This window comes from Lacerta agilis, chromosome 1, assembly GCF_009819535.1.
Source record: "Lacerta agilis isolate rLacAgi1 chromosome 1, rLacAgi1.pri, whole genome shotgun sequence".
Classification (NCBI taxonomy): domain Eukaryota; kingdom Metazoa; phylum Chordata; class Lepidosauria; order Squamata; family Lacertidae; genus Lacerta; species Lacerta agilis.
The window spans coordinates 132388009-132408443 of NC_046312.1; the positions used below are offsets into that span (position 1 = coordinate 132388009).

The following is a 20435-nucleotide window of genomic DNA, read 5'->3' on the forward strand; positions in this document are numbered from 1 at the left end:
TAAAGCATAACTACAGCAATGATCTGAAAATTCAAAAGAAGTTCACATAGTCCACTGCAGCAGGGCTCATTTTTAATAACGTATTAGTGTGGTACTTGTTCCACTTTGGCAGGAAGGATTTGGGAAGAAAGATCCATGTTGCTCTGCAACCATTTCCTAGGGATGAGATGCCTGGTCATCCTCTGCATCCTCTGAGATACGTGATTTTTGCATGTAAATTAGATTCACACTAAAAGACAGAAATCTACAAAAGGCTGTACTTTTAATATTTTAGCTCTTCTAAAAATAAACAGTGCTGAGAAGGCATTTCCTCGGGTGTTTGGCTACAGGAGAACCTACCAGCCTTGGGAGTTCTCTCGAGGCTTTTAGGCTGTGCGTTCACGGTCAGCCGAACTTCGGTGCTGAACTCCTGTTCAGGGGCCGGCAGGTGCTGCCCCTGCTCCTGCAGGAGGTGGTGGAACGTGGCCGCCAGGTCGGCTTCGGCAATCATCGATTCCTTCTGGGAGGGGTCTTCCTTGGCACTGGGAAATCCTGCAAAACTCTAAGAAGAAACAGTGCCCATCAGCATCAACAAGGAGGCAAAATAACCCCCCCCCTTCCAGTAGCACCTTAGAGACCAACTAAGTTTGTTATTAGTGTGAGCTTGCGTGTGCATGCACACTTCTTCAGATACAGCACACGAAAGCTCATACCAATAACAAACTTAGTTGGTCTCATAAGGTGCTACTGGAAGGGATTTTGTTTGTTTGTTTGTTTGTTTGTTTCGTCTATGGCAGACCAACACGGCTACCTACCTGTAACTAGAACAAGGAGGCAGTTTGATCTCTCGTTCTCATTCTCTCATTGACAGGTAAGTGTCTGGAGGAGGGGCACTTCCTCAGTTTTGGTTATATATGTGACGAATTGATACCACCCCTGATCGAAATGATCTTTTTTTTTTGCATGCACACACCTCAAATCATGATGGTGAGTGAGAAACTCTGAGAGGGCTTGCAGAGGAGGAGGAGGAGGTTTCCAATGTGCAGCCACAATCACTCTGGTAGCTGCCAAGAGGAAAAATACTAACTTTCCACTTCATGTCTCAAAGTTGGGTGGCTGTTAAATGTGTGAACACTCTACACTGAAGTGTTGTGCTTGAGTTAACATAAAGAGATCCTAAACGGCTTACCAAAAGCATGAATACGACTGTATGAAGAATTCTATGTAATACCTGATGTTTTGCTGCCATTGTGTTTCATATAATTCCCCATGGGGGAAAATTAATCTCCTATATACAGTGTGTGTGTGTGTGTGTGTGTGATGGAAGTGATAATCTGTGGTGCTCCATCAGTGAAGGCTGAGTCACACTTGCAACTCAATGCTTGATGCTACAGTCAGAAAGTGACAACAAACAAAAGCCTCCTGACGTCTGAATCTGCTCTCTCACTTTCTAGCCTATTTCCAACTTGTAGCTTTCACTAATACATTTCACAGGGCAGACAAGCTGGGCTAGCAAAGGTCAAGAAAATGAGAAGAATGGGGGAGGGGAGCAATTGTGAGGTGCGAAGGGTGATGCAAGCAAGCAGGCAGGCAGGCAGGCAGGCAGGCAGGCAGGCAGGCGCGCCATCTTAATACCTGAAGACCTTCATTCCCAGGAGAGAGTTGCGCAGACTGCCGGCGGGATTGAGCAGAATATTCCGAGTCCATTTCAAAATCAAAGGGATGGACAGACAGCAGGCGCTTGGTCTTGCGCATCTTAGAAAGCACAGAAAGTTTAAGAAACCAGAGTCCATTGTAAATACAGCTGATAGTAAAGTATTTTCACAGGTCTCTTGGAAAGGTTAGCAACCATCTTGCTACTTTCCACGCAGTGGTCTGCACGGGATTTCCCCTGCAGTTCCCTAGTTCTATGCCAGAGTTCAAGTCCAGCCCTGCTGTTATCTCCTATGGGGTGTTTTCTTTTCAGGTCAATAAGGAAAAGTGGCAGCTGAGGGCTATTCTATACAGATTTATATAGAAAACATGCAAACACTCCTTTGAAAACAATTTACTTCCCCCAAAAGGGCAGAAATAAGTTCAAACAAAAACATTCAGATCCAGGATTCTGCACTCTGAATTTGGAATTTATTCAAATGTTGATTTCCTTATACATACACTGAAATGCCAAAGCTGAAGTTAAAGATCTGAATCTGAGGGTTTAACATTTCAGTGAGATTTTTTTCTAACCTAAATAACAATTCTTGCTAAAATATATTTATATGGGTGAGGCTATCCTCCTGGGCTCATGTCAAGGTCCATGACTGAAGATCTTTTATTGGCTAACAGTCGGTCGTTCATTAATATACTTAAACAGCTTTTGCACACTCCATACCAATGGTTATAGAAGGGCAAAATGGTGGGTTTCCTTTTTTTTACATTTCCAGTGGATGCCGAGGTATAATTTAGATTCTTCTTAGAGACTGTGAGAAATGAGAGAACATCACCCAGAAGCCAGCTTGAGGCACGAGGGCTACAATAAATCACTCCACAGGAAATGAGATTTATATCAGAAATCAAAAGCAGAAAGATTGCCTTTTCCCAGAGAAAAAGGAGTAATGTCTTCATTCAAGGAGGCCCAGCGTGTTATATAAACGAGTTCTCAGTGCTAACATGGAAGAAAGTCCGTTCCCAGAGTGCCCTTACCCTTGCGTAGCACTCTGCTTCTCCGCCATCGATGGCATCTTCTGCCTCTCCCTCCTCACTGTCCTCATTCCCACTGTAGAAGTTGCAGTCACCTGGACAGCAAAGAGATGGGCCCTCAGGTTGGTCAAACCAGGCATGTGAAGTGGCTGCAGCTTAGCAGGAGAATGCAGACGTTACATTCAGAATGTGTCAGCCATTTCCACCAGAAAGGGAATTAGCAGGAAAGACACAGAAATATAGGAAATTGCCTTATACAGAGTCAGACCATGGGTCCAGCCATGGCAGCAGCTCAACGTTTGAGAAGGCCTCTCTGCCAGTCCAGGAGCTGCTTGGCCCTGAACCTGGGATTGTCCGCATGCAAAGCAGATGCGCTTACAGCTGAGCTATGGCTCTCTTCCCAAGGCGAGGAAAAGCTTCTGAGATTTTGGGAAAGGGTTGCATATTGAAGGAGGCACCAGTGGTCTGACTCAGCATAAGACCACCTCATCCTCATTTCTGATCACTGCTATTATAGATTTTTTGAATGCACAGCATTTGTTTCAATCCTAGACATTTCACTCAGAAGTAAGTTCAATTGAGCTCACTTCCCTTGTAAGTGGCTCAGATTGTGGCCTGAATGTTTGCTGTTCCCTTCTTATGGGGATGCCCAAGCCAGTTTAGTTCCCTTCCTCTGTCCTTGACAGACCATGACAGAGCATCTGTTCTGCATGCAGTAGGTCCCAGGTTCAATCCTGACATCTCTTGGTGGAGCAGGGTGTATAAGTTTGTTTGCTTGCTTTAAGCCACTTACTGTTGATGTCTGGCAAGCTATAAACTCTGTCATGAAGACCTAGAATAAGAGGAAAATGCAACATAAATACTTTAAAAACATATTTTGCAGTAAGTCTGATGTAGGGCTGAATAATTATCCCTTTGAGAATGTGTGTACAATTGGTAAAGACAATTAAAAATAGCATCTATTATCAGCCTGGAGCCCCAGCTTAGACTGAAAATCAATAAGCTTGTGGTCACATGCAAGTTAGTTCCTGAGAAAATGCTGTATTGGCTTTGAGAGAAGCTACCTTTTGTAGGGATAATTCAGGTTTAGGCTGGCAATTCCTGCTAGGAAACAGTTACTTGTGCCTGATTTCCACTTAAACCAACATCCACTGACGCATGTAGTATGTATATAGGATATATAATAACTGGGGCCATCACAGTGCCAAAATGTGGACCATGACAAAGGCATCTTCCCATCCTGCAACATCATGGTGTTCCCCTGGTCATGGGTTGATGCTATGGCACCAGAACATCAGCATCAGGCTAGAAATGCAGCCCATGCCAAAAGAGCATGGAGAACTGAGGGTGGTTATTTCAGCCCTGCATAACCAACTTTTGCAACAGACCCACAACCAAGGGGCGACAGAGCAGTGTGGATTTCCCTGATTTGCTTTGCAGAGGATTCTGCTGTCACTCTGTCAGCATGCCAAAATCAGAGGGTGCTCTGTTAACCATCTTGATCTCTGCTTATTAATGATCCAAAACCCCAGATATCATCAGTGAAATGAAAGAGTATCTAATGTAAATGACACCACCCTTGGCATGATTTTGGTATGATTTTGTATAAAACTAATGTGCTGTCATTTAAAAAGTGAACAGGGATACAAATTTTCCCAAAGATCCCATGCTGAAAACAAGGATGACCCACAGAAACACCTTCTTCCTTCATGAACTCACTGAACCAGAGGTTTCCAAATGTCACTTCTCATGGAGTGTGTTGTAAATGGCAGCTTGCCTTCACATGACAAACCTGCAAGACTGCCCAAGACTGCCATCTATTGGCCAGGTGCAATTCGGCAGGTATGTGCACTAGAAACAAAATGCATTATGCACACACATGCACACACGTTCAGGCCTGATAATGTGCATGTATTCCAAAGTAAGTCCCACTGGGTTAAGATGTGCTCCAAAGTTAAGAGCGCCTTGGATTTCAGTTTCAGACATTAAATTTTTACAGATCTAAAGAGGGTGGGGGAATTAACAAGCATGAGAGAAAGAATCTGAGATTCTCCTAAACATATCATTATTGTTAAGTTTGTAGGTTTCCAGAATGGTTTTTTAAATATTACTTTCAATAATGCTGTTCATTATATATTCCATATTTTATTCTAATTTGCTTTAGAGTTCTTGGACAAGCAAGGAGTCTACCTAACTACACAGACAATATAGGTTTCAGTGATGCATTTGGTAACACAAACTGTGAGGTCTTCATTACACAGTGGCTCCCATATGCTACAATGGGATAGCCTACTGTGTCCGTATTTGACAGATAGAAAAGGAAGATAGCGAGACAAATAGACAAAACAAGGCTTCATAACTGGAAACAAATGTTCAGCCATCAGAAAGCTTTGGCCATATTAGAGAATGCTTCACTGGAAGGAACCCTGGAGGAGGTCAATGTGTCCCTGGAAAGCCAGCAGCAAGTCATTATGTTCCAGCTGCAGAGCAGATCTATTGGACTGGGTTCAAAGAATTCTAAGCAGAAGGAAAACAACCATTAGCAGTCTTCCACAATGCAGCCACACAGTGCTAAAAAGGTTGGGACTGCAGCGATTCTTATACTTCTGCTTAAGCAAGAGGCTGCACAAAGTTCCATGTGAGCAGAATAATGTATCAGGATCAGGTTTCACTTTTCTTGCACAAGACTTAAGGATGCAACACTGGCTCACTGGCTATTTCTTAAGAAGGCAAGCCTGGAGGACAGTCAGTCAAAGAAAGCGTGTCCACACTTCTGCTTGTCCCACCACTAAATCAGAACCAAAGTCAATTGGGGTTTGTTTGTTTTTTTGCAGATTGATGTTTGTTCCGATTCAACAGTGAGCAGTGGGTTTTCCTGGGGAAAGTGGTGGGACAAACCAAAAACCACTCAGAGCGGTGGCTAGAAAGGAAGGGACAAGCAAAAGTGTGGATGAGCCCAGAGAGGCCTGTTTAGTCTGCGTTTCTTCCATTGTCTCCCGAGACAGACGGACACCAACAATAAGTGTGTTCTGAAGTATCTCCCTCACAACTGAGGGCCAAATGAGGCAAGGTGGCAAATATCTGTGGTCAGACCTCCCATTTCTTTAAATTTTGGCAAATTGCAGTTTCATCCAGGGTTGGGGCAATCTGGATCTGCATCACAGCAATGGGAATCAGTGGGTCTCAGCCCTTTCTTTGCCTGGTCCATTTCCCCAAATAATTCAGTCCCTGAATTGCCATTTGCTCTGTTAGGAAAAACATGCATGTACTGGTTGCTGCGCCAAAAATGGTGAACAGCAGCTTCATGGGAGGGCATTTTATACTACACTCGCTGGCAGGTGACGGTACACATCCATTTCTTTGGTCCGATTGTTCCCGCCCATTGTGACTTTTAGAAGCACGACAAAAACATGTGAAGACTGTTCACTTGAAAACTGCAGAGAGATGAGTGTGTATGCAATGTGATAACAAATGCTTGAAATATTAGTAGAAGCAGCAGTAGTTGTTGTTACTACCATTATTTTGTTCATCTCCAGCCTTTGTTTCTATAATGTCTTTTCTGGACATTTTGTTTTACTTGGCCTGCAAAATTAAAACAGATCTGGGAAATCACCAATTTTTGTGTTTTCACAGATGGCAGCTCGGCCAGTCTTAGGCATCTTGTTCCCTGCGGGGAACCTGATAGCTGCATGGCTCCTAAAGAGCCTCATTTGACTTTCTTCAGCAGAGACCGCCTTCAGATGCTCCAGGAAGATTTGCCATCCATCTCTCAACAGTTAAGGTTAACGACACCCCTAAACACTAGATCGATCGGTTGCTACCAGGAACTGTAACCAACGGTTCTGCCTTCAAAAATTGTTGCTGGGTTAACTTTAAATCCACTGCAGCTAACTTTCAAGTGAGTGCCCCTAATTTTAGCATTAAGTGAAAGGGCAAACAGCTCATTGCAATTCACTTTTTCCAAACCGCTCACCAGTGGTGATTAATTTCTAAAAACAAAGGTGGTGGGATTCAAGCCAGCTGCGAAACCGCACTCTCTAACTCTGGAGCCACGTCACTCACTCCAAATGTGTGGGAACAGACTGTGGCTACTCAGATGTAATTATTGTGATTTGTGGTGGCAGTTAACTTGGTAGCCAGCATTCTGTGGAACCTTCAGAGTGCTGTAGAGAAAGATACTAAGAGGACCCTCCCCCAAGACCCCCCCCTGCCCATACCAAGCAAGGTAGGATTCATTTTCTGTCCATGCGTCATCCTTCCGTAGAGTGACCGCATCACCTTAGCACTTCCAAACCGCTTAAAACGAGATTTCACATGTTCATAATACCATTCCACAGATCCAGTCTTCACAATCCTGTCCAGTAGGAGGGGAAAAAATGGATTATGTACACAGGGACGATCCCAAACCTTCAATCAATTAAAACACACCTGTTGACTTTAGGGCTGTTTTGACTGCACCACAAAAACACAAATCACACGAAAAGGAAACATTTCCATTAGGATTAGGGAGCAATTGCCTGTGCGCAGGGTAGGAGTGGGACCACGCCATGGAGCCAGATTAGCCCTGGCCTCTACGTCCGCATGCTGACTGCTCCCTGGCTCATGTCCAGGGGCTCCTCTTCAGTTGTCTGTGCTCAATGAGTGGCTGTTGGGGAACATGGCTATCCCAGCCATGGCTGCAGCCCAGCTGCTTATTCTAGGCACAAGTGTCCTGCATAGGTAACACAAGCCTGGGGATAAAACATTCTGGGGGGAGCAGGGAATTCAGCAACCAAGTTCATGGAATGAGAGATAGAAAAGATTGGTGCTCGGCAACAACAGATTCTTCGACAGCACCAGTTGGCTGCATGTGCTCCACCTCCGTCCATGAACCTGTTCCCTTGCGCAGGCGCCTTGTGCAGCACAGCACGCTGGTCTTACAAGGCGCCAAAGGCTCCCTACTACAGGGTGATGTGAGGGACTGGGTGGGATCAGCAGGTGTTCTTCTGGGCTTCCCCTCACACCACTGTAATGGTGAAAAATACTCGAACATAAAGGCCTGTTATGAAAACTAAAGAAAGCATCCTCAAGTCTCATTGCTGGTAGACAAGTGCCTGAAGCTTGAGGGAATTGATGCTGGGGATTGAGCAAAGCAGAAGTGAAATGAATTGCTAAGAGAACATCTTACGTGCTGGACTTTAACCTTGGAGCAATCCCTGTCCCTAGGCCTAACTTATGGAGATAGGTGTGCGCAGCTACCCTGAGCTGTCTAGGTAAAGGATGGGATAAAAATGAAACAATGACCATTTCATTTTGCCCGTTTTTGAAAACAGAAAAGTCAAAGGCAACGCAGCCCCTCCCTGTTGCAGCCACTCACCTGCCCAGCCCCCCCAACACCAGTTCAATCCTGTTCTGGATATACTGGAGAATTAAGAGGAACTTGCAGAAGGTTCACGCAAAGGAATAAAAAATGAAAATAAAATCATTTTGGGTGTTCTTTGTAGGGCTAGGTGGGTAAACATTGAAACCTGTGAGAAATTCTAGTACCAGACAGAACCCAATCTCACATCTACTTTGGCCCACTACTATACAAACCGCAGCAACAAGAAGAATCTGTCCTACTTACCTGGATAAACGGCAAGGATCACACACCCAACCTTCCTCCTTTTTATTGTAGCGGCTGCAATTTTTACAGGTGTGTAAGTGGCAGTCTAAGCATTTGCGTTTGCTGTTCACCAGGAACTTGAAGGGCTGCAGGCAGTGAATGCAATGAGTTTCATTGAGGTGGGATTGACCGGACAGCATCTCACGCTTGGTGCTTTCTTTTTCAATCTTGCCTTTCAGTTCCCTTTGAAAAAATGATAATAGGAGTATTTAGTACCTGAATACAGGAAGTAAACTTTGAGCAAAAAACAAAGGCTTCAAGATCTGGCCAGAAGGCACAGAAGAGAAGTTGGACGATTCTGCCCTAAAAGTTGGTTCAGAACTCAACAGGAGAAAACAGTTTGTTCAGGCTCCAACAAATGTTTGTATTCAGTTAATACTTAGCACATTTCAGGGGTTCAGAACATTTCACATACTCATAGAATCATAGAATCCTAGAGCTGGAAGAGACCCCAAGGACCATCCAGCCCAACCCCCTACCAAGCAGGAAACACCATCAAAGCATTCCTGACAGATGGCTGTCAAGACCTCCAAAGAAGGAGACTCCACCACACTCCTTGGTAGGAAATTCCACTGTCGAACAGCTCTTACTGTCAGGAAGTTCTTCCTAATGTTTAGGTGGACCCTTCTTTCTTGTAGTTTGAATCCATTGCCCAGTGTCCGCTTCTCTGGAGCAGCAGAAAACAACCTTTTCCCCTCCTCTACATCCTTTTATATATTTGAACGTGACTATCATATCAACCCTTAACCTTCTCTTCTACAGGCTAAACATACCCAGCTCCCTAAGCCATTCACATAAGGTACCGTTTCCAAGCCTTTGACCATTTTGGTTGCCCTCCTCTGGACACGTTCCAGCTTGTCAGTATCCTTCTTGAACTGTGGTGCCCAGAACTGGACACAGTATTCCAGGTGAGGTCTGACCAGAGCAGAATATAGTGGTACTATTACTTCCCTTGATCTAGACGCTATACTCCTATTGATGCAGCCCAGAATTGCATTGGCTTTTTAGCTGCTGCATCACACTGTTGACTCATGTCAAGTTTGTGGTCTACCAAGACTCCTAGATCCTTTTCACATGTACTGCTCTCAAGCCAGGTGTCACCCATCCTGTATTTGTGCCTTTCATTCCCCCCCCCCCCAAAGTGTAGTACTTTACATTTCTCCTTGTTAAAATTCATCTTGTTTGCTTTGGCTCGGTTCTGTAATCTGTTAAGGTCGTTTTGAAGTGTGATCCTGTCCTCTGGGGTATTAGCCACCCCTCCCATTGGTGTCATCTGCAAACTTGATCAGGATGCCCTCAAGCCCATCATACAAAGTCATTGATAAAGATGTTGAATAAGACTGGGCCCAAGACAGAACCCTGTGGCACCCCACTAGTCACATCTCTCCAGGATGAAGAGGAGCCATTGATGAGCACCCTTTGGGTTCGGTCAGTCAGCCAGTTACAAATCCACTGAATGGTAGCATTGTCTAGCCCACATTTTACCAGTTTCTTTACAAGAATATCATGGGGCACCTTGTCAAAGGCCTTGCTGAAATCAAGATAGGCTACATCCACAGCGTTCCCTTCATCTACCAGGCTTGTAATCAGATTGGTCTGACACGACTTATTTTTCAGAAACCCATGCTGACTTTTAGTGATCACAGCGTTCCTTTCTAGGTGCTCACAGTCCATTTGCTTACTGTTTGAGTAATTCTTAATAAGCAAACCCTCAGCAAGTCAATGGGTAAAGGACTAGTGGATTTGTGTCAGCAGTGGGATCCGAACTGGAAATCTCCTGGCTCTTACCTTCTTCTACAATCCTCCAGTTCTCACCAATAACAAACATGCACCTATCAAGGCTGGACAACCTAGTATTTCTCTCTGGCCACTGAATATGTCTCTCTCACTGCTTCAGGGTGAGTGGTGAGCTGATGGCTTGGACTTTAAGAGAGCATTACAGGGGGAGTTCTGAACCTGGGTGGTAAAACTCATGGAGAAAACCTCTCAATCCGCCTCTGACTGATTTCATATACTGTATTTGGCTCCAGTGATGATTATTTAGGAACAGAGAGTCCAGATTAGTGGCAAACCATTATGGAACTCTGTCAAAACCCACACCCATCGTTCAGCTTCATGACTCAGAAAAACGTTATGGGTTTCCATTAAATAAATATAGTGCAACTTCATCACTGTCTACAGTATATTATCAAAGTACTCAAAGTACAAGCAGGCATATGTCCTCTGAAGAAGGCTTGGGAATCTGTCCTGCATGACTGCTTCGGCTCCAATAATAGCAATAATAATTGTATGTTTCAGAGTGCAGTACTCAAAGTACGTCTCATATATTTCCTTGCTGTAATCGTAGCCCTGCAAAGGTGACCAGTATTATCATCCCAATATTACAAATGGCTCCAACCAAACCCCCTACAATCTGCCTCTGACCTGCCACCCTTTTTGCCCCACCCCCACAGCTCTTGGGGGGCATCTCCACCATCCCATGGAGAAGGAATCCAAGGGCAGACCTCACATTCCGATGGCTCCTGGGACATCCTCCAAGGGACCATTAAGATGGTACCTTAAAACTGCTCACAACAAGAAAATAATCTATCAAGACGTTGCCTTGCAGTTTTGACACCCTTTCACTTTCCATAATTCTTTAGAAACCAAAGCTGTTAGCAGCAATCCTATGGATTGTCTTGCACGGGATTTCAACAGATTATTTTCTTTCTTAGCTGAAAACAGAAATGCTTCAACCTGTCAGAAAGTGGCTGCATTGGGGTGTCATGACAAACCAGGGTACAATCACAGAGGTGGGGGACCTTGCTCCACCCAAGGGCCACATTCTCTTGTGGGTGACCTTCTGGGGGCCACATACCAGTCAAAAGTGGGCGTGGCTAGAGCCAAAAAGTGGCAGAGCGATGGATGCGCTCTTACCTTTGCATGGTATGCTTCATTCCAACCATGCAAAAGTCGGGGTTTACAGACACTTGCACACCAGGACAAACACCAGGTCACAGTCCAAGGTCACCTTAAAGATAAGCAAAAGCACTTGCGTGGGAGGAGCAGGCTCTGGGTGGGTGGGTGGGGGTCCCAAGGGCTGGGCAGAGAGTCCTGGAGGGAGGCTGGATTCACCTGCAGAGCCTGAGTTCCCCCAATTATGCGAAGGAGCTTGTTGGAGCCTCTGGTTGATGCACCTTCTCGCTCCCATCCCCTCTGCTAGTGTAGCAATGTTTGTCAGCTTTCGCTTTCACTTTTCATTATGGCAGGGATGGGAAACCGGATCTCACCTGACACCACATATGATACCAGGTGCAGGCCGTGGGCATAGTTTGGGGTTTGGAGAAAACAGCCTTGCAAGCCAAACTGGGACCTATGCTGATCTATGGCTTGCTGTGTCAGCCTGACCTGTGGTAAATCTCAACTATGGTTTGTTTCATAGAACTGTAGAGTTGGAAGGGAGGGTCATCTAGTCCATCCCCTGCAATGCAGGAATCTCACCTAAAGCATCCATGGCAGACGGCTGCCCAACCTCTGCTTTAAAACCTCCAAGGAAGGAGAATCCACCACCTCCTGAGGGGAGACAGTTCCACTGTCAAACAGCTTTTACTATCAGAAAGGTTGAGAGTGGAACAGACAACCCTGCTGCAAACTATGGGTTGTGAAGCTGGCTTGTTTCAACAAACCATAATTAAGCTCTGAATCCAGTTGTTAATCTTAGCTAAAACTGCAGTTAATTTAAAATGGAAACTAAAGCTTTTGAACTTCTGTTCGCAGCCGTGCTAGAAGAGGAGACGGGATGGAGGCAGCAACAAGCCCAAGACTTGCGCAAACTGGTACATGACACACTAAACTATGATTTGTTTATCATGACATCCACATGCAGCCAGTGTGAAAGCAAAACCACTCTAGAAACTCTACTAAAACACCTTCTGGTGAGGTTCTGATCAAAGTGAATGCCTCTGTACTGGATTATAGCAGGACAGGATCTGCCAGGCTGTATGATAGGTTTCTGTTTGCTTTCAGAGCAGCTAGAAATAGACACGGCACTCTGTTTGCCTTTGGGGCTACAAGTAAGAAGTGCAATGTTTGGTTAGTAGGGTGGGCCCCTGGAGGCTTATTTTGCATGTAGGCAGGGCTGGAAAGTTTTCACCTAGAGAGTAATTAGCAATGCTCTTGTGGTACATTAACTGACACACACCTTTTTGAAATGTTTTCTATTCCTATTTTAGGATATGGCTGGGAGTGTGACCAGCTACAGAAACCTCCAAAGAAACAGACAAAAAGATACTGACCTTAGCTAGGACTTGCAGAAAACCAACTTTTCTGTATACATGAATGCTTAAGTGACGCATTAAGACGACCTGACAGTTTGGGGGTTCTGGTTTGGTCCATGAGATTAGCTCAGCCATTGAGTCATTGAGCTGGCTGTATGCCAGCATTGGGCATTTGCCTAAATGAGAAGAATCCAGGGCAGGGCAGGGGAGATGTGCTAGAGTTGTGACTCAAACCCAGGGTGCCACCCTCCTCACTTCTTCAGCTGGCAAAAGCAAGTGAGGCAGGGCCCAAGGATGCCCAGGCCAGAAGGGATGGAGGGCACCACCAGAGTACCCAAAGGCAGGCCAAGGTGTGTGGCAACAGCAGGTGGCATAAGACAGGGCAGAGGTGTGCTAACGCAACAGCAGTTTTCTCTCTTGTCAAATAGCAAAATGTCCAATGAGCATATGAGAAGAGGTGGAAATCCAGCCATGAAGAGCAGGCAGAGCAAAGTATGCAAAGAACCTTCTCAACACAAAAATCTGCCTTTGCCAATGTGGTGCCCTCCAGATGTGCTGGCTGGAGCTGATAGGAGTGACAGTCCCAAGCATCTGGAGAACATGAGGCTAGCGGATACCGACCCACACCACTGCGAAGCCAAACAGAACCACTTTTACACCCCATTGCATTGAATGGGAAACTTTGTTTTTATTCTGCCCTTCCCCTTAGCTGAGAGTGGTGTGCACAGTCCCCCCTCTCCATTTATCTATGTCTTCATGTATTTATGTGTTTATTGCACTTAAATCCCGTCACCTTTTCTTCCAAGGAGCTCCAGGTGGGGTCCATGGATCTCTTCCTCATTTAATCCCTGCCACAACCCTGTGAGGTGGGTTGACAGATAGTGGCTGCCCCGAGGTCACCCAGAGTCATTCTTCCTGGCCCAGTGGGGATCTGACCCAGGTCCAACACTCCAGCCACTGGACCTCACTGGCCACACCCTCTACGGACGGGGCTGAGAGACGGTGCCTGGTGGTCCAAAAACACCCCACCAGCAAAAGGGCTAAGTGGGGATTTGAGCCTTGCTCACTAGGTTCCTGGTCCCACACATCATTCCCTACTCCAGCCAAGATGGGAGTGGCACTTGCTTTAGTGCTTAAGGGGAAGCCCTGTTGGTAAATGCTCAACACGTCAAAAAGGGGCGGCAAGGATGTGACAAGCTCCCCGTCTTGGAAATTCCTATCCAACCCTTCAATGAAGGGCCTTTTGTGATCGGGGATACAAGAAGTGGTGCTTATGTGTTGTGTGTTTATAAAGTTGGATTTTCCAAAAATGTAACAGATTTCCTTCCAAAGGTGTATTATTCATTCATTCATTTCTTTGGCCAAATTCATTTGGACCTACTCAAAACAGCAAGGCGTTGGGGGGCAGACAGCTGGGTGTTGAGGCAATGAAGGGAACATTTTCTCCTACAAGAGCTAATGGGCGGGAAAGCTACCACGGTTCATATCTGCTGATTCATAAACTTCAGGTAAATTTAACCTAGTGGTTTTAAATGAATCCATCATTTTTGTCATCGGAAAAAAGCCTTGTGCACGTTACACACAGTCCCAAAAGCCAAGCGGAGTGGGATGAGAGCAGACACTTCCCATTCAAGTATGAAGCTGGGATGGGGCTCTACTCAGTACACCAAAATAGGAGCAGGTGAGAAGATCTGAGCCCCCACCTCACTCCCATCCAGACTCTGTTCTCCATCATTTCAGGCACTTTTCTTCCTGTACCAGAAGTGAGCTGAGCTGGGGGGGTGAAAGGTATTTGCACGGGCAAAGCATGGGGAGCTAGCAGCCGGGTTCAGCTCTCCTCACCTTCACATCCCTGATGATGTAAAAAATCACTGCTACCTCTTTAAACCTAGCATGTGGTAGACCCATGAATAAGCAGGCATGGCTGCTCCCTTCGTATCATATTTTACATGAAGGTTTGGAACTACTGTAGTTTGCTGCCTCAAAAATGTATACATACCTAAACATTATGACTCTGGAAACTGAGCAACAATGCCAAACAACCATGTTAAATAAATTCATCTTTGTTTTTGCAAGGTAGAATATCAGCTATCTTATCAGCACTTCATTAATTGTTGTTGTTCAGTCGTTCAGTCGTGTCCAACTCTTCGTGACCCCATGGACCAGAGCACGCCAGGCACGCCTATCCTTCACTGCCTCTCGCAGTTTGGCCAAACTCAAGCTGGATTTCGAAGGGGCAGAGGAACCAGAGACCAAATTGCAAACATGCGCTGGATTATGGAGAAAGCCAGAGAGTTCCAGAAAAACGTCTACTTCTGCTTCATTGACTATGCAAAAGCATTTGACTGTGTCAACCACGGCAAACTATGGCAAGTTCTTAAAGAAATGGGAGTGCCTGATCACCTCATTTGTCTCCTGAGAAATCTCTATGTGGGACAAGAAGCTACAGTTAGAACTGGATATGGAACAACTGATTGGTTCAAAATTGGGAAAGGAGTACGACAAGGCTGTATATTGTCTCCCTGCTTATTTAACTTATATGCAGAATTCATCATGCGAAAGGCTGGACTGGATGAATCCCCAACCAGAATTAAGATTGCCGGAAAAAATATCAACAACCTCAGATATGCTGATGATACTACCTTGATGGCAGAAAGTGAGGAAGAATTAAAGAACCTTTTAATGAGGGTGAAAGAAGAGAGCGCAAGATATGGTCTGAAACTCAACATCAAAAAAACTAAGATCATGGCCACTGGTCCCATCACCTCCTGGCAAATAGAAGGGGAAGAAATGGAGGCAGTGAGAGATTTCACTTTCTTGGGTTCCATGATCACTGCAGATGGTGACAGCAGTCACGAAATTAGAAGCCGCCTGCTTCTTGGGAGAAAAGCAATGAAAAACCTAGACAGCACCTTAAAAAGCAAAGACATCACCTTGCCGACAAAGGTCCGTATAGTTAAAGCTATGGTCTTCCCAGTAGTAATGTACGGAAGTGAGAGCTGGACCATCAAGAAGGCTGATCGCCGAAGAATTGATGCTTTTGAATTATGGTGCTGGAGGAGACTCCTGAGAGTCCCATGGACTGCAAGAAGATCAAACCGATCCATTCTCAAAGAAATCAGCCCTGAATGCTCACTAGAAGGACAGATCCTGAAGTTGAAGCTCCAGTACTTTGGCCACCTCATGAGAAGAGAAGACTCCCTAGAAAAGACCCTGATGTTGGGAAAGATGGAGGGCACAAGGAGAAGGGGACGGCAGAGGATGAGATGGTTGGACAGGGTTCTCGAAGCTACTGGCATGAGTTTGGCCAAACTGCGAGAGGCAGTGAAGGATAGGCGTGCCTGGCGTGCTCTGGTCCATGGGGTCACGAAGAGTCGGACACGACTGAACGACTGAACAACAACAACAACATCCTGTCTTTTACAGCAGCCAAGCACCAATGCAACACCACTCCCATAGAAAAAGAGCAATAGAGTTGCATGTCATCTGTATTGCAAACAGTGCTGCCCACCCCAACTCAGACAGTCGCTCCAGGTGGATACCATGAATTAGGGTATCAGAAGCCACTGAAAGATCAAGCATCAACAGTGTTACACTCTCCCCGTCTCTATCCTGACAAGGCCAACCAAGACAGTAGCAGTGCTTAAACTGGGCCTCAACCCACATTGACCTGGACCCAGAAAATCACTCATCCCGGAGCGCCTGGGCCTGGCTGCAGATTGCCTGCTTAAGAAGCTCACCCAAGATTTGCAAGTGGTCTGTCATGAGCTGGATCTGATGAATTCTCTTCAGGGAAAGGGTTAGAGCAGATTGACAAAAGCCCAGGAGGGCTATAATGGCCTAAAAATGCATTTCCTCCTGGACCACTCATAGGACATGGACATAGGAAAGTTTTTCTTTTTCTCATTATGGATACTGTAAAACCACGAATGTCAGTGCAATCATTAAAGAAGCCATTCATCTGATGACTCACTTCCTGCCTCTTCCCTCAAAGTAAATAATTCCTTTAAGAGGAGTGAATTAATTTTTCCTTCTCTTCCCAAGAAACATGGCAACTGCATGCTTCTCTTTCACATCCTCACCTCTGTTCTTCAAGGCAGGGTCCAGGCACTCCAAATTGTATAACTGATTTATTTTTAATTTTGCAGTATGGCAGTTTGTCCTCTCTGGTAAAAACGCCATCAAACTAAATTATTCTAAAGAGGACTAAAAACCCTGACGAAGCTGCTCCAATTCTCCTGCAGCTCCCCCTTCTGCCATAGCGGTCAACTTTTCCCTTTTCTTGCGAGGAATCCTATTCAGAATAAGGGAATTTCCCTTAAAAAAAGGAAAAAGTTGACAGCTATGCCCTTCTGCCCTGACTCCTGTTGTAAGGATTAAGAATGAAAGAAAAATAACTATTCTGACTCTTCATTCCCTTCTAGCCTTCAAAAGTCGCAGTTTGAGAATTTTATGCGCAGCTAAGCTGTTCTCCCCACTGCCAGAATACCGTTTCTGTAGTGCTGTGGATATACCCCTTAAAGGCTCCATTTTACACCTAGGCATTCACAATTCTTCTGTGCCTAGAAAAATACTATACATTTCTGTACTTCAAATTGCACTGCAAAACAATACCATGGGCATGTTCCTTCCATCCACCCCAAGGCAGCCTTCAACACTTGAGGAAAAACTACTGGCAGTTAGCTGTCTCTCACAGGGTTGTTCTGAAGAGAAAGGGGAAGTGCCACGTACTGGGAGCATCCTGTGCTCTGCTGGGGAATGGTGAAAAAGGCAACTGATGTCATAATTGAACAGCACCATGGACATATGAGAGATGGGACATGATTCACTGCCATGTGGAAAGGACTCTTCCTAAACTTGTTCCTGATGCACTTGCTGCCTGGCTCTTAAATAGATCTCCAAAACAACAAGGGCTGGAAACACAGATATTTCTTTTAAAATTTTAAAATTGGCATTCTGGGAGCTGTGAGGGTAGGTCTGACCTTGCTGTGCCAAAGTGACATCACAGCCGCGTGTGGTCAAGGCTGAGCCAGAGCTGCGTAAAAATGGTAACATGCACTTTCAGAAGCCTATACAGGCTGTAACTGAGACCTTTGAGAAGATGGAAAGAGCATTTTCGTATAAGCTGCATTTTCCAACCAACCGACTCCCAGAGAAGTCTACAAAAGTACATATTTTTCCAGTCATTCACTAAATGTCTGTCTTTTCCTGAATCTCTGCTTTTTCTGTTCCATAAGATTTAGTATGCAACAGCTAGTAAGTGGTAAAATAATTTTCCTAATTAAATTTAGGAAGTTTTAAATTTAAATTAAACTGTATCGTTACATTATTAACAAATTCTGTGATGACGTTATCTATATTACCCCATCGCTCTTTTTGTAGCCCCCACCCCATGGGTCTAGCAGTAGGGATTCAAGCTGGCTGGAAAACAGCTTGAAAATGACAAATGCTAAAGGCCTCCCACAGCTCTCCTTTGGAAGAGTCATCCAAGTTCCTGTTCTCATGTTTTAGCTACTTACTCTAAACGCTCTTCCTCTTTTTTTCGCAGATCGAAGTCCCGCTGAACAACTTCCCAAACATGCTTGGCCTCTTCATCTGTCAGTTTGGAAAGATCTAGTTTCCGCCTTCCCATCTTTAGAAACAGAGCACCTAAAAATCAAGAACAAAAGTCAGGTAAACTGTGTCAGACAGGTTAGAACTCATTATTTTCCAATAATATTTGTTTAATTAAAATAAATAAATTAAATCACCACAATCTTCTTAAATTGTGGCGCCCAGAACTGGACACAGGACTCCAGGTGTTGTCTGATCAAGACAGAGTAGAGTGGGACTATGACTTCCCTTGATCTGGACACTAGACTTCTCTTGATGCAGCCTAAAATAACATTCACCTTTTTTGCTGCTGCATCACAGTTGACTCATGCTAAGGATGTGGTCCACCAAGACCCCTAGACCCTTTTCACGCGTACTGCTAGTAAGGCAGGTGTCCCCATCCTATATCTGTGCATCTGGTTCTTCCTGCCTAAGTGCAGAACCTTGCATTTGTCCCTCATGAAATTCATTTGGTAAGCTTGGGCCCAGGTATACAATCAGTTAAGGTCTTTTGAATTCTGATTCTGCGGCATTAGCTACCCCTCCCAGTTTGGTGTCATCTGCAAACTGGAGATGAGCACCCCTCAATTCCTTCATCCAGGTCATTTATAAAGACTTTGAACAACAACAGGCCCAGGACAGAACCCTGTGGCATGCGGCACCCCACTTGTCACTTTTCCCCAGGATGACGAGGAACCATTAATGAGTACTCTTTGGGTTTGGTCAACCAGCTACAAATCCACCTAACAGTTACCTTATTCAACCCACATTTTACCAGCTTCTCTGCAAGAAGTTCACGGTGGACTTTGTCAAAAGACAGTTTGCAGCCTTCGTGAGAAATGAAGGGAGAAATGCATCCCCATCGCCCTGAAATGCATGTCACCCAGTCAGCAATCCCCTACCTTTGCACAGTTGTCAAACAAGCAACACTGTAGTAAGGCTAATGACACTGTAGTGTGAAGGGCTTTCTCCAGAGCCACAGAGCTGAAGGAACTGGCAATAATACACAGGACAGACTTAGCATTGGGTAGATTTCTTCCCAGAAGTAAAAAACTGGTTCAGCTGCTTCTTCTCCAGGAAGTTGTCCGGTAAACTGAACTCGTGGAGGATGCCAGTGAAGAGACAGAAAGGTCTGCCAAGAAAATCTGCTGATCCCAAACATGCAAGCCAACTTTGCTTAGCATGGATTCAGGCAGAGGCACTCCTTATGAGCTGCTATCATTTCCAAGGGCAAAATGAACAACTGGGCCTTTATCTGACCACACATGTCAGGTCATTTCAGTATACGGAAATAGAAGATTGCTTTATTATGCGTCTGTATTAAATTTATAACTGCATCTAGATAACAAACAAGAAAAGGGACCCATTTAAACTGGGAAAGCAGATAAAGTGACCCAAGTCAAATGCAGACAATTCCAACAAGAAAGAAAAATGGGAGGCATGTAAAGAAACTGGTGTGGCTGCATAAGGGGATTCCAGATGAGCTGAGTTTTAAGAAGGACATGTATAAGAAGTGGAAGAAAGGGGATATCACAAAGGAGGAGTATACACCAACAGTTGCAGCAGAAAAGTCATAGAATCCTAGAATCCTAGAGTTGGAAGAGACCCCAAGGGCCATCCAGTCCAACCCCCTGCCAAGCAGGAAACACCAGCAAAGCATTCCTGACAGATGGCTGTCAAGCCTCCGTTTAAAGACCTCCAAAGAAGGAGACTCCACCACACTCCTTGGCAGCAAATTCCACTGTCCAAACAGCTCTCACTGTCAGGAAGTTCTTCCTAATGTTTAGGTGGCTAAAGCCCAGAATGAGCTCAGGCTTGCAAGAGAGGTTAATAATAATAATAATAATAATAATATTTCTTCCGCTATATTCAAAGCAAGAGTAAGAACAAGCAGATGGTAGGTCCTCTGTGTGGAGAAGATGGTGAAACACTATTGGTTGACAGAGGGAAGGCAGAACTGCTCAACACCTACTTTGCTTCTGTCTTCACACAAAAGGAAAGCGATGCCCAACCTGGCGATAACAGAATAAATGATGTAAGGAGGGAGCTGCAGCCCAAGATAGGAAAAGAGGTAGTAAGGGAACACCTAGATACTTTAAATTAATTCAAATCACCAGGGCTTGATGAGCTGTATCCAAGGATACTACTGGAACTTGAGGATGTACCGTATTTTTCCATGTATAAAACTTGGTTTCTCCCCCTTAACAATAATGTCAAAAATTAGGGGGCGTCTTATACTCTGGGCCATCTCCCCACATTTTCTTATATCTGAGTCCCCAAAAATA

General features: G+C 45.0%; 1 protein-coding gene across 5 annotated transcripts in view; it reads right to left on the reverse strand.

The window, feature by feature from the left end:
- MLPH (melanophilin) overlaps positions 1–18214 on the reverse strand; it is a 60279-nt gene extending 42065 nt beyond the window's left edge. For 3 of the 5 annotated variants that reach the window (XR_004427974.1, XM_033172251.1, XM_033172260.1), the window contains exons 1-7: positions 18078–18214; positions 8264–8485; positions 6876–7012; positions 3452–3490; positions 2662–2753; positions 1615–1734; positions 340–541 (exon numbers count right to left, since the gene is read on the reverse strand). Coding sequence is in view for 4 of the 5 variants with exons in the window: in XM_033172251.1 (XP_033028142.1) it covers positions 340–541; positions 1615–1734; positions 2662–2753; positions 3452–3490; positions 6876–7012; positions 8264–8485; positions 18078–18190 (925 nt within the window). In the remaining variant the exon portion in view is untranslated. The remainder of the gene's footprint in view (positions 1–339; positions 542–1614; positions 1735–2661; positions 2754–3451; positions 3491–6875; positions 7013–8263; positions 8486–18077) is intronic. The other 2 variants (XM_033172268.1, XM_033172281.1) reach the window with 1 other exon arrangement.
- Between the last annotated feature and the right edge of the window lie 2221 nt (positions 18215–20435).